This window comes from Coregonus clupeaformis, chromosome 6 (assembly GCF_020615455.1).
Source record: "Coregonus clupeaformis isolate EN_2021a chromosome 6, ASM2061545v1, whole genome shotgun sequence".
Taxonomy (NCBI): Eukaryota; Metazoa; Chordata; class Actinopteri; order Salmoniformes; family Salmonidae; genus Coregonus; species Coregonus clupeaformis.
The window spans coordinates 17030823-17045028 of NC_059197.1; the positions used below are offsets into that span (position 1 = coordinate 17030823).

A 14206-nucleotide genomic window follows, 5' to 3' on the forward strand; every position below is an offset into this window, starting at 1 on the left:
ATGGGATTGCCAGGAATGTCAGATAAAAACCATTGATTGAAAATGGAGGATTTCTGTGGTTCTACCACCGGTTACGAAAGGAGACATAATTTACAGACAGATCTTATCCACAACTGCCCTTTGGAATACAATCTCTCCAATCCACATGGCTTCACTAATTCACATCACACCAAAACCATGCAAATTGTGCCAAAATATATGCAACACCAAAAATAAGATATGTTCACATTTATTTATTGTGCAGGGACTTTTATATACAGATACATTGTATACACCTAAATTACATAAATTGTGAAATAAATGTATCAGCTAGTGTTCCAATATTCATCTTGTTTTTAATGTTGACCTTGGAAGTACTAACATAACAGAATTAGACAAAGGAGCACAATGAAAAGTGAACAGGAGTTACTGTATAGTATTAAACAATCCAGTCTAATTTCAGATAGTGTTTCTATATTTTACATGTTTCATTTTGTTATAGGTCAAATAACTATTGCACTAAATACTTCTGACAAACACATTTCATTTGTTTTTCAAACATAAAAAACACAACTATTATCTGACTTGTGTTCTCTAATACAATCAATCAATCAATAATCAATCAGTAATGAGCAAATGTGCAACTGCTCCTCAGTAGCGTATGCAAACAATAGAACATACATTACTTAGTGTCCAGGGCCCATAGCAGAGCAAAAAGTGGAAGAAAAAATAAATAAAGAAAAAAAACATACAAAAAAAAGAAAATCTATAAAATCATAAATGTAAACCATTGGTGTCATCCTCTCAATGTTATCCCTGTCCCAGGGCAGTGACTAAGGGAGACAGATACTGACCTGCTCTCAGCTACTCAGTGGAAAGGATCTGACAGGGACAACTAATCTACTACTAGCTAGCTTATATATTGATAGACACGGATACAGGCTAGTGACATGCTTTACAAACACTAAACAACAGGTACAGAATACAGCCCCCCCTTTACCATACAGTAGCACACATCTAGTATGTTACAATAACTAAGAGTTCAGCACTAAACCGCCGCAGGAAGATATTACCCTTGTTTTTCCTCTAAGCTATTAAAACATGCAGTGTGTGGTGTGGTGAGGTCCTACAGTACTATTTAGTGGTGGTGGGAACCAGCTGCAGTTGACTGACTCAGATGGAAAACCTACGCCTTGAGATGTTGTATTTTCTAGGTTACTTTTCCATGACCAGAAGTCTATTTTCACCATCGCCTCTTTTTGTTGGCCAAGCCCTAGTCAGCTATAGCCAGGCCCCTACATGAAAGAAACCACAGTACAGTGTGTGCTGCTATATAAACATATGGAAGCCTGGCAAGCCATTCTACCACCACCACATACAGGAACGTCTGATTATTGCACACAAGCACTGAACTTGCAAACGTTCATGCAAATGTATGGGAAACGCAACTACAGTACACTCCGAAATCACTGGTTGTTCACTACGACGTGACACATGATTATACACTTCTTTAATGGAAGACTAAAACCCACTGGTTGCAGTGGGGAACATAAAGCTCTCTAGGTGACACTGTCCTTGGGCTCTTTGATGGCTAGTGTAAAACACCTCCGTTGGACAGGAGGAGAGAGGCTGAGGAGTGTACAGGGTAATGACATGGTAGAAAACAAACATCATGAGACTCTACTATACTAGCTTCTCGACAGTGATTGCATGACCTTCTTTAGACACCAGTATAAAACATAGGTGTTGTTCCTGTTTGGGGAGGAGCATAGCCCCATGACGAAACCATCATTGCACTGTGGGGAATCTTCCTAAATATGCCCTAACTTCCTACTGTGAAGAAACCTGTAGTTACATCCCATCATACGAACACTTCCTGGCAGACATGGTTTCTGCTAAAACACAAAAATAGTGACAAACAGATTAAATCCCAGCAACAGAACAAACAGATTAAATCCCAGCAACAGAACAAACAGATTAAATCCCAGCAACAGAACAAACAATAGGCTGTTGTCAGGGCTCATTCAGTTTGAGTACAAAGCAAACGGAAAGTTATACAGCAGCTGTATAGAAAAACACACTTTGCAATCACTAGTAAGTAAGCATTTCCTCAGTTACATATAATGCCATGCACTAATGACAGGACAAGTGGACTATCTCTAAGGAAGGCCAGAAACGAGTGTAAGGCCGAAAGAAAGGGAGAAAGAGGGAAGAGTGGAGGAGTGGAGGAGTGAGCTGGAGCTGCTGGTATGGGTTAGTGTTGGTGAGGAGTAGATCTTCTCTCTTCTACTCAGAGGGACTGGGATCCTGACCTGTACTGCTTGAAGCTTCCCAGCAGACTCTGGACCCCCATCCTGACCCGGCGGGCCACGGAGTCAGCAGGGGGAGTGGGCAGACAGGAGCCCAGGCTGGGAGGTCTCGCGTCCAGACACTTCTGGTAGCGCAGCTGTGGACAGGACACAGACATACAGCAGGACTACATCAGTACAGATACCAAAATGCATCAATACAATTCAAGGAAACAATAAACAGGCCTTAATGAAATTTTCTATATTATAGACAACATATCAAAACCCCAGCGCGTCTCTCTAGACCACTGATTAATCAATAATGGAGTCCACTGTCCAGTCGGGTGACTCACCATGCAGGCGGCCTGCACCGCCTCACTCAGGCTGGCAGCATTGGGCTCACACCAGAACATGTGACAGATGAAGTCCCCGGGGCCCTCGGCCATGATGAAGGCAAAGGTGTGGACGTCCTTCCCCACGCCCATGAAGGACAGGAACCGCACCCGGCACTCTGACAACACGTCCTCAGTCTGGGGAGGACAGGGGGACACAGCACAGTCAGGAGAGAGAGCCATACTCACATGACTCCTACTAATTGTCTGTGTGTAACTGAGATGATGCTGTGGATGGGTTAGTTAGTAACTACCTCTCTGGTGAGGATGGTGAGAGTGGCAGGGGCCACGTTGACAGAGACGGGGGTCCAATCCTGCTTCCTTGTGCTGTTCATTGCAGCCTCCAAAGCATCATTGACTGTGTCCACACCTAGGAGACGAGACAGTTATACTGTTAACAGTATACACAAGGCAAGGTAAACTGCATGGTAGTAGCTAGCTAGCCATGTACGCAGCGAAGCGCAAAACAGTCCCACACAAAGCACAGCCAGATGTTTTACTGCACAGCTAAATAAACACTACATTACCAAAAGTATGTGGATACCTGCTGGTCGAACATCTCATTCCAAAATCATGGGCATTAATATGGAGTTGGTCCCCCCCTTTGCTGCTATAACAGCCTCCACTCTTCTGGGAAGGCTTTCAACTAGATGTTGGAACATTGCTGCGGGGACTTGATTCCATTCAGTCACAAGAGCATTAGTAAGGTCGGGCACTGATGTTGGGCGATTAGGCCCGGCTCGCAGTCAGTGTTCCAATTCATACCAAAGGTGTTCGATGGGGTTGATGTCAGGTCTCTGTGCAGGCCAGTCAAGTTCTTCCACTGCGACCTCGACAAACCATTTCTGTATGGACCTTGTTTTTTGTGCACTGGGGCATTGTCATGTTGAAACAGGGAAGGGCCTTCCCCAAACTGTTGCCACAAAGTTTGAAGCACAGAATCGTCTAGAATGTCATTGTATGCTGTAGCGTTAAGATTTCCCTTCACTGGAACTAAGGGGCCTAGCCTGAACCATTAAAAACAGCCCTAGACCATTATTCCTCCTCCACCAAACTTTACAGTTGGCACTATGCATTGGGGCAGGTAGCGTTCTCCTGGCCACGCGGACTATTTACATTGACCCTCCCCCCCCTTTGTTTTTACACTGCTGCTAATCACTGTTTATTATCTATGCATAGTCACTTTACCCCTACCTACATGTACAAATTACCTCAACTAAACTGTACCTACGCACATTGACTCGGTACCGGTACCCCCTGTATATAGCCTCGGTATTGTTATTTTATTGTGTAACTTTTTTGGGTGGGGTAAATATTTTCTTAACTCTATTTCTTGAACTGCATTGTTGGTTAAGGGCTTGTAAGTAAGCATTTCACGGTATTCGGCGCATGTGACAAATCAAATTTGATTTGATCCACCAAACCCAGATTCGTCCGTCGGACTGCCAGATGTTGAAGTGTGATTCATCACTCCTGAGAATGCGTTTCCACTGCTCCAGAGTCCAATGGCGACAAACTTTATACTACTCCAGCCGACACTTGACATCGCGATCTTAGGCTTGTGTGCGGCTGCTCGGCCATGGAAACCCATTTCATGAAGCTCCCGACTAACAGTTCTTGTGCTGACGTTGCTTCCAGAGGCAGTTTGGAACTCGGTAGTGAGTGTTGCAACCGAGGACAGACGACTTGTACGCGCTACAGCACTCGGCAGCCCCGTTCTGTGAGCTTGTGTGGCCTACCACTTCGCGGCTGAGCTCCTAGACTTTTTCACAGCAATTACAGTTGACCGGGGCAGCTCTAGAAGGGCAGAAATTTGACAAAGTGACTTGTTGGAAAGCTAGCATCCTATGACGGTGCCACGTTGAAAGTCACTGAGCTCTTCAGTAAGGCCATTCTACTGCCAATGTTTGTCTATGGGGATTGCATGGCTGTGTGCTCGATTTTATACACCTGTCAGCAACGAGTGTGGCTGAAATAGCCAAATCCACTAATTTGAAGGGGTGTCCACATACTTGTGTATATATAGTGTATTTACCTAACTACTAAGTCAATAAAATATTTCCTTACCCATGCGTCCCTTACCTAGAGGCTTGGCCACAGGTACGTTACCAAGGTAATACACAAGAAAATGTTGGAAATTTTCATTTTTTGGAACCGGAAACTCTGCAGAGGAAGAAAATGGGTATGGAGTTAGTGTCTGGTGTCTAACGTTTGTTATCAAATGAACTCTAGAACTATCACTGGGGTTACCTTGAGCAGGAATCTCCATGGGTTTGCACTGGTCATAATTGTACCTGCTAAGAAATGGCTTGGATAGCTTCCTCTCTGTCATTATCTGAATGTAGAGAGAGAGGGAAATATATGTTCAGGTCATCGTGAACTGAGTCATTCCAGAGGAAATAGTACATTAGATATGTGCCATAGGAGACATGGGAGCCCTCTCATGGGAAACATGGGATTACATGGGAAACATGGGAGCCTCACCCTGGAGCACATCTCATGGGAAACATGGGATTACATGGGAAACATGCGAGCCTCACCCTGGAGCACATCTCATGGGAAACATGGGATTGCATGGGAAACATGGGAGCCTCACCCTGGAGCACATCTCATGGGAACCATAGGATTGCATGGAAAACATGGGAGCCTCACCCTAGAGCACATCTCATGGGAAACATGGGATTACATGGGAAACATGGGAGCCTCACCCTGGAGCACATCTCATGGGAAACATGGGATTACATGGGAAACATGGGAGCCTCACCCTGGAGCACATCTCATGGGAAACATGGGATTACATGGGAAACATGGGAGCCTCACCCTGGAGCACATCTCATGGGAAACATGGGATTACATGGGAAACATGGGAGCCTCACCCTGGAGCACATCTCATGGGAAACATGGGATTACATGGGAAACATGGGAGCCTCACCCTGGAGCACATCTCATGCAGACTGGTGGCGATGTTCTTGGCAGGTGAGTCACAGCGGAACACATGACACTTGAGGACCTGGGTCAGGTTGTCTCGCGCTACATAAGCAAAGTCTCTGTTGTAACAAATAGAGAAAAGTAACACCATTTACATACTGCTACATGAACCCATGCATTTCTCTAACTTTAATGATAACAACCCACAAGAAGAAATGGCAACAAAAAAATATATATTGCATGCAATCATGTTAGATATGACAATACAATCAATTAAACTATAAACACCATGGGACATGAAAGTATAAAGATGAAGAAATGCAAATAATCATATCTGTACAATACCTTTCCCTGTATAGGGCAGCATGAAAATAAATAATGATCAGTTAATCACAGTTATTACAAAAACACTAGTAGAAAATGAAAATCTGATTTGTAGTGAATGTCAGTGCCTTGAAAGGAAATGCTATTGCAATACCATGGACAACCCACAGTTGTGTTATTGAAATACCATGACAACCCACCAGAGGGCAGTAGTGTCTCAGGGTTGCAGTTCTGTATTTGAGCACGTCATTGCCAAGTGGGTTTGTAAGGAATGTAAGGCCTATGTTGGCGATCATAGGCTGCATTTACAAAGACAGAACAATTCTGACCTTTTTTTTCCCCACAAATCGGTCTTTTGACTAATCAGTTCAGCTCTAAAATGATCTCATGTGATTGGTCAAAAGAGCAATTAGTGGAAAAAAGATCAGAATTGGGCAGCCTGTGTAAACACAGGCTTAATGACTCACGCAGTCTTTAGAAATGGGCAAATAACTGCTCTGTGCAAATTCAGTAGGAAAACAGACCACATCCAGAGGTCTAGGATGGGGAAACTCTACCCCAAGGCATGAAGATTAACATGTTTTAGTAACACTTATAGCAGCAATATGTAACTTTTTGGGGGGGACCCGACCTAATTCACATAGAAATGAGTTATACAGTGAGGGAAAAAAGTATTTGATCCCCTGCTGATTTTGTACGTTTGCCCACTGACAAAGAAATGATCAGTCTATAATTTTGATGGTAGGTTTATTTGAACAGTGAGAGACAGAATAACAACAACAAAATCCAGAAAAACACATGTCAAAAATGTTATAAATTGATTTGCATTTTAATGAGGGAAATAAGTATTTGACCCCCTCTCAATCAGAAAGATTTCTGGCTCCCAGGTGTCTTTTATACAGGTAACGAGCTGAGATTAGGAGCACACTCTTAAAGGGAGTGCTCCTAATCTCAGTTTGTTACCTGTATAAAAGACACCTGTCCACAGAAGCAATCAATCAATCAGATTCCAAACTCTCCACCATGGCCAAGACCAAAGAGCTCTCCAAGGATGTCAGGGACAAGATTGTAGATCTACAAAAGGCTGGAATGGGCTACAAGACCATTGCAAAGCAGCTTGGTGAGAAGGTGACAACAGTTGGTGCGATTATTCGCAAATGGAAGAAACACAAAAGAACTGTGAATCTCCCTCGGCCTGGGGCTCCATGCAAGATCTCACCTCGTGGAGTTGCAATGATCATGAGAACGGTGAGGAATCAGCCCAGAACTACACGGGAGGATCTTGTCAATGATCTCAAGGCAGCTGGGACCATAGTCACCAAGAAAACAATTGGTAACACACTATGCCGTAAAGGACTGAAATCCTGCAGCGCCCGCAAGATCCCCCTGCTCAAGAAAGCACATATACATGCCCGTCTGAAGTTTGCCAATGTACATCTGAATGATTCAGAGTAGAACTGGGTGAAAGTGTTGTGGTCAGATGAGACCAAAATGGAGCTCTTTGGCATCAACTCAACTCGCTGTGTTTAGAGGAGGAGGAATGCTGCCTATGACCCCAAGAACACTATCCCCACCGTCAAACATGGAGGTGGAAACATTATGCTTTGGGGGTGTTTTTCTGATAAGGGGACAGGACAACTTCACTGCATCAAAGGGACAATGGACGGGGCCATGTACCATCAAATCTTGGGTGAGAACCTGCTTCCCTCGTGGATAGGTATTCCAGCATGACAATGACCCAAAACACACGGCCAAGGCAACAAAGGAGTGGCTCAATAAGAAGCACATTAAGGTCCTGGAGTGGCCTAGCCAGTCTCCAGACCTTAATCCCATAGAAAATCTGTGGAGGGAGCTGAAGGTTTGAGTTGCAAAACGTCAGCCTCGAAACCTTAATGACTTGGAGAAGATCTGCAAAGAGGAGTGGGACTAAATCCCTCCTGAGATGTGTGCAAACCTGGTGGCCAACTACAAGAAACGTCTGACCTCTGTGATTGCCAACAAGGGTTTTGCCACCAAGTACTAAGTCAAGTTTTGCAGAGTGGTCAAATACTTATTTCCCTCATTAAAATGAAAATCAATTTATAACATTTTTGACATGCGTTTTTCTGGATTTTTTTGTTGTTATTCTGTCTCTCACTGTTCAAATAAACCTACCACTAAAATTATAGACTGATCCTTTCTTTGTCAGTGGGCAAACGTACAAAATCAGCAGGGGATGAAATACTTTTTTTCCCTCACTGTAGATATGTCATTCTCATTGAAAGCCAGTCTAAGAAGTGGCAGATCTGTTCTATGTACGCTATTTCTATGCTTCGTTTTCCGGTTTTGTACACCAGTTTAAAAAAGCTGAAAATACAATATTTGTAGTTATGGAAATGTTATTTCACTGCGGTTTAGATGGTACATGATTCTCTACACTATACATGCTTGTTTTGTCACAAACTGAAATTAGGCAAACTATTAGAATTTTATCAACCAGGAAATGGCAGAGCGATTTCTGCATAGTGCAACTAAGAAAATGGAACAAATTACCAGTGCCTAATATCTCTTAATTAGGTATGGATGGTCATGATTAAGTAATAGTTAGGTGACTGCTAAGATTAGATAGACAATTTACTAAATAAACACTACATAAAATAGTACAAATACTAAAGAGTTAAACAGCATTTTCTATTCCTGTAAAAGTAGCTACACCACTTAATCTGACTGCCACAGCAGTGCTTTCCAACCTCTAGATGTGGTGCCAAACAGCGTCTGGTTGTTCTAGTGGACACTGACCTGCCATTGTCTCGGCCCACGCCCCACACGCGGATGCTGGCGATGGGCTGGGAGTGCAGCAGAGTCTGTCCCAGTGGGTCGATCAGATTCATAGTGTCATTCTCCAGGACCATCAGCATGTCCTTACCCTGGTAACACAACACAAACATATCATTATCCTCCTGAAGCACCACCATGCACAGGAAATTGAATGGCTTAGCGATCAACAAAATTACATTTGAATGTGCCCATCTGTGCTACAACTGATAATATTCTAGCAAACACCTGTTAGACTTGATCCTGTTTTAGATTAAGAGACATTCCCAAGCAGTGGTCCATATGGACGATTATAATTACTCCGATGTTCAACATTATTCAACACAGAGCAGCTGCAGGGAATAGCAGTAAATGTGAGAAGTAATTATTATAATTACTAAATAAAAGACTAAGCAAGGCAGAGGGTCTCACCCAGACATGAATCCTATCCCTCTTCCCCCAGACAGGAAGAGCCCACCCCAGTCCCTTCCTGTAGTCCTGGTCCCCAGACTCACCTCTCCCCAGATGCCAGCAGTGTCATGGAGGTTGTGTTTGTGGTAGGACAGCTGTCTGATGCAGTTGTTGACAGCCACGCTGCTCTTCCCCGCTGCCATGTCCGCTTCAGACATGTCCACCCAGCCCAGAGAACGCACAGCAAAATACTGCCATAGCAAATAGAGGCCGAAGAGAACACAGGATGGGCCGGAGAGAGATAAACCGACAGTTCAATTAGGAAAGGGAAGAGCCCCGTGTAGCTCAGTTGGTAGAGCATGGCGTTTGCAACGCCAGGGTTGTGGGTTCAATTCCCACGGGGGGCCAGTATGAAAAATGTATGCACTCACTAACTAAATCGCTCTGGATAAAAGTGTCTGCTAAATGACTAAAATGTAAATGAGTAGTTGTATGTTGACAGGGAAGGGACAGACAGATGACTACAGTCTTCCTGCCTCAGCGCTTTAGTGAGAGTAAATGTACGTGAATTTGAATGTACCTTAGCCTCCAGGTCAGTGCCATGGGGATCAAGTTTCTCCTCTTCCTCAGATTGGGAACAGCTATAAGACAGTTATTATACAGCTATAAGACAGTTATAATTTGAGAAAGAGAAAGAGGGGAGGGTTTAAGAAAGACTGTTTTGGCTGAGAATGAGATAGTACGTTATGTGATAATGACTTACTTCAGGTTGATGGACGCATAGCGCAGGGTTGCCCCTTCAAACTCCTTCAGGCTCTGATCAGATGCCACCTCTCCCTCCTGCAATCACCAAGACGACAAAGAATGAGTCAATTCATCCTCACCGAGTTGATCAAAATCCAGATGTGCTGCCTTCTAAACTCTACTGTTTCTAAAACTGAAATATCGAGGGTTGAAGCTGTGAAATGTCAAGTGCTCTGTAATTGGCAGAAGGTATTATTTTGGCTATTGAAGCGTAGTGCTCTGCTTCTGTCCCTTAGGAAACGCCAAGACAGTAAAAATATGTAGCTCTACTTTTTCTTCTGTTTCCATGTCAACTATTTTCCACATAATAATGATTTATCCACAGAGTATGTGGTGAGGGTATGTTCAAAAACACTTTTTCCATACTCATTAAAATAATAATATTCTCTTTTTACTGTGGTGTCAGTGTTGCCCTTTTGGTAAAGGATATCCTGAATGTGAGGGCTTGGCCATGTCCAGATTCTCATTAGTACTTATTAATATTCACGCTGACTCTTACCTTCCACAGCTCTCCATCACTAGTCCCTTCATCTGGGTTAGAGAGGTTTCCCCATGTTTCCTAGGAGAGTCAGACAAAAACATGCAATTTTTTCTCCAAATATTCTAAAAATTGGGAGAGCGTAGATCTAAATCTTCTCAGAACAGAACATATACAGTGCATTCGGAAAGTATTCAGACCCCTTAACTTTTTCCACATTTTGTTACGTTACAGCCTATTCTAAAATGGATTACATTTTTTTTAAATGATCATCAATCTACACACAATACCCCATAATGACAAAGCGAAAACAGGTTTGTAGAAATGTAGCAAATATATACAACCTAGAAAACAGAAAAACCTTATTTACATAAGTATTCACACCCTTTGCTATGAGACTTGAAATTGAGCTCAGGTGCATCCTGTTTCCATTGATCATCCTTGAGATGTTTCTACAACTTGATTGGAGTCTACCTGTGGTAAATTCAATTGATTGGACATTTGGAAAGGCACACACCTGTCTATATAAGGTCCCCCAGTTGACAGTGCATGTCAGAGCAAACACCAAGCCATGAGGTTGATGGAATTGTCCGTAGAGCTCCGAGACAGGATTGTGTCAAGGCACAGATCTGGGGAAGGTAACCAAAACATTTCTGCAGCATTGAAGGTCCCCAAGAACACAGTGGCCATTCTGAAAATGGAAGAAGTTTGGAACCACCAAGACTCTTCCTAGAGCTGGCCGCCCGGCCAAACTGAGCAATTGGGGGAGAAGGGCCTTGGTCAGGGAGGTGACCAAGAACCCGATGGTCACTCTGACAGAGCTGCAGAGTTTCTCTGTGGAGATGGGAGAATCTTCCAGAAAGACAACCATCTCTGCAGCACTCCACCAATCAGGCCTTTATGGTAGAGTGGCCAGACGGAAGCTACTCCTCAGTAAAAGGCACATGACAGCCCGCTTGGAGTTTGTCAAAAGGCACCTAAAGGACTCTCAGACCATGACAAACAACATTCTCTGGTCTGATGAAACCAAGATTGAACTCTTTGGCCTGAAAGCCAAGTGTCACGTCTGGAGGAAACCTGGCACCATCCTTACGGTGAAGCATGGTGGTGGCAGCATCATTCTGTGGGGATGTTTTTCAGCGGCAGGGATTGGGAGACTAGTCAGGATCGAGGGAAAGGTGAACGGAGCAGAGTACAGAGAGATCCTTGATGAAAACCTGCTCCAGAGTGCTCAGGACCTCAGACTGGGGCGAAGGTTCACCTTCCAACAGGACAACGCCCCTAAGCACACAGCCAAGGCAACGCAGGAGTGGCGTGACTTAAACCCGATCGAACATCTCTGGAGAGATCTGAAATTAGCTGTGCGCGACGCTCCCCATCCAACCTGACAGAGCTTGAGAGGATCTGAAGAATGGGAGAAACTCCCCAAATACAGGTGTGCAAAGCTTGGAGAGTCATACTCAAGAAGACTCATGTAATCGCTGCCAAAGGTGCTTCAACAAAGTACTGAGTGAAGGGTCTGAATACTTATGTAAATGTGATATTTCAGTTTATTTATTTTGTATACATTTGCATTATGGGGTATTATGTGTAGACTGAGGGGGGGTGGACAATTTAATCAATTATAGAATAAGGCCGTAACGTAACAAAACGTGGAAAAAGTCAAGGGGTCTGAATACTTTCCGAATGCACTGTACATCACAAATCATCCCTAAGGCCTATGGGTAAGAGCTCACCTCTGGCTCTTCCTCACAGGGTGTTGTCTCCAGGGACATACTGGAGGACATCATGGAGTCTCCCACCTTGTCCAGAGGGGAGGGGGGCTCCCATTGAGTAGTGCCAGTAGGGATGTGCCAGTAGTAGGTGCCTGAGGTGTCTCGAACCCGCATCCACCCAGAGGGCAGGTCTGTGTCCGCCTCAAAGGCTTCCGAGTCCCAGAAGGACTCTGTGTGGAGAGAAGGGGAGGGTTAAAACAAGGAGTATGCTAACGTCGCTTGCAACCTGAGAAGCACTTGTTATGTTAGACTAGACAATAATCATTATTGTTCCAACAAAACAGTCACACAACTGATTTCAACAAACCCACCCTTACCTTTGTTTCCAGTTGGAGGGCTTTCAACAGTGATGTCCTGAGACAGTGCTGGCCAGTTGGTTTCTTCATCACTTGGTGTTCCATTCACGTTAGAGAACAGCAGACAGGGATTTCTAGCCACCCCACCTCCCTCTCTTTCAGCCTCCGCATTACTCTGCTCGGACTCCCTCTCTTCCTCTGTAAGACTGCAGGCCTCGTCATCTGCCTCAGATGGATCTTCCTTCTCTTTGTCCTCTTCTTCGCCCTCACCCTCTTTATCCTCTGCAGACAGTAGAGTGTGGATGAGTAGTGGCTCCTTGAGGATGGTCTTGGACTCTTCTTCCTTCAGGCCCAGAGTCTTGGCGGTCTTGGGAGGTTTGGTCTGCTCCTTGTTCCTCTGCTGCTCCTCCTCGGTGGTGTTATGAGGGGAGAAATCCTCCTGGTTCCCATTCTGGTCCTGGTGTTTCTCAGCTACTTTCCTCAGTTGGTTTTTGCCCTCCTTGACCCATTTTGCATTGTTTCCGGCAGTGGATTCTTGGTCACTCCAAAGGCCGCTGTCATTCAATTTGTTTTTCAGCACTTCATCTTGATGTTGGTTGTTGGCTACATGATAAGATACATCATCATCATCATGGCCACCCATGGTACTACTATACAGCAGCTCTGAAGGGAATCGAGAAGGGTATGGTTAGAGAGAAAATAGATAGCTAAGAGATGCCTTTGCCCATCTGATCACTCGAATGTTTAGTTACGAGTCAGTTTAGTTGAGACAAGTGACCTGGCTGGCTAGCCAACTGTTTGACATTGTAACGTTAACTAACCTTAGTTAGCGAGGTAAAGGTAATGTTAGCAAGCTAGCCGCCTAACTAGCGTTGACTCATTAAAGCGAAATTAGAAAATAGCTAGCTAGTAAGATAGGTAGGTAGCTAACGTTAGCTAATGTTAACTGCGCCATCAGCTAGCTACATTATCAATGAGATATGACACAAATCGCTACGCTAGACGGCTAGCTACTAGCTAACGTTAGCTGGCTAGGCCTCTCTAACTAGCTTACTAGTTACTAATTTAGCAAGCAATCAATTACAATTTAAATGCCATGACAATGTCAAGAGCTAGCTACTGTATTATTGCTAATTTAACATACCAGCTATGTGGTTTAAGCTAACGTTAATTCAACTAAAAGGCAAACTAGGTGGCTTCGTTAGCCTCCTTGCTAGCTAGCTAGGTGACCATCTGAAATAACAGGCATCATCCGCCATCAACCCATTATAATATGTCCATAATTGGTACACTAGCACAAAGAACGGCAATTCAAAATGTGCGCTATTAGCTACTAAATCTACTTACTTGTGCTGTATGTGTCCTTCGATTAAATATATTATCGTTATTGTTACATATTTACACCATTATTTATGAAGGCGTAGAGGGGTCATTTATCTGGATTCCCAGCAGATGCTGATGCTGCGGTGTTGTGTAGAGTAGTGATTGACGATTTGGTGGGGGCGTACGTCACGAATATGTCACTTGTGTTGCCTCGTAAGGTTCTCTGACTCAACCCTCTTATGATCGCTGATCGGAGTCCACAGAATACATTATCAAAAGAGATTTAAAGAGGTATTTTAGTACTAAATCAATGACATAGTAGACCTAATAAAAAGTAAGCCAATTGAGAACATGTTGGACACAACACTTTGTAGTAAATGCTGGTAATTCTGCCATAGGTACTTTGCTTGTCAGC

At 44.0% G+C, this 14206-nt stretch overlaps 1 protein-coding gene across 4 annotated transcripts; it reads right to left on the reverse strand.

Annotated features, from left to right (window-relative positions):
- Positions 1–218: 218 nt before the first annotated feature.
- Positions 219–13964, reverse strand: LOC121567785 (amyloid-beta A4 precursor protein-binding family B member 1). Of its 4 annotated transcripts, none has more exons than XM_041878062.2 (15): positions 13816–13964; positions 12490–13131; positions 12134–12342; positions 10419–10478; positions 9879–9955; positions 9696–9756; positions 9220–9366; positions 8690–8817; positions 5933–5938; positions 5592–5706; positions 4910–4994; positions 4742–4822; positions 2914–3029; positions 2621–2797; positions 219–2425 (listed from the first exon to the last, which is right to left on the reverse strand). In XM_041878062.2, exons 2-15 carry the CDS (start codon positions 13109–13111, stop codon positions 2270–2272), a joined length of 2040 nt encoding a protein of 679 aa, XP_041733996.2. In that variant the 5' UTR covers positions 13112–13131; positions 13816–13964; the 3' UTR covers positions 219–2269. The 4 variants fall into 4 exon arrangements, with proteins under 4 accessions (XP_041733996.2, XP_041733993.2, XP_041733997.2 ...); XM_041878059.2 differs by having other exon boundaries at positions 4727–4822; positions 13816–13963; XM_041878063.2 differs by lacking the exon at positions 5933–5938.
- Positions 13965–14206: the final 242 nt, after the last annotated feature.

What these genes read in the sequence shown, in the direction of transcription:
- LOC121567785 (XM_041878059.2), bottom strand. Translation starts at nt 13,111, where the DNA reads ATGGGTGGCCATGATGATGATGATGTATCTTATCATGTAGCCAACAAC. An exon ending in GCACTGACCTGGAGGCTAAG is followed by an intron (nt 9,367 to 9,695) that starts GTACATTCAAAT and finishes TTGCTATGGCAG; the next exon opens with TATTTTGCTGTGCGTTCTCT. An exon ending in TCTAGGTAAGGGACGCATGG is followed by an intron (nt 3,030 to 4,726) that starts GTAAGGAAATAT and finishes CTCGTCTCCTAG; the next exon opens with GTGTGGACACAGTCAATGAT.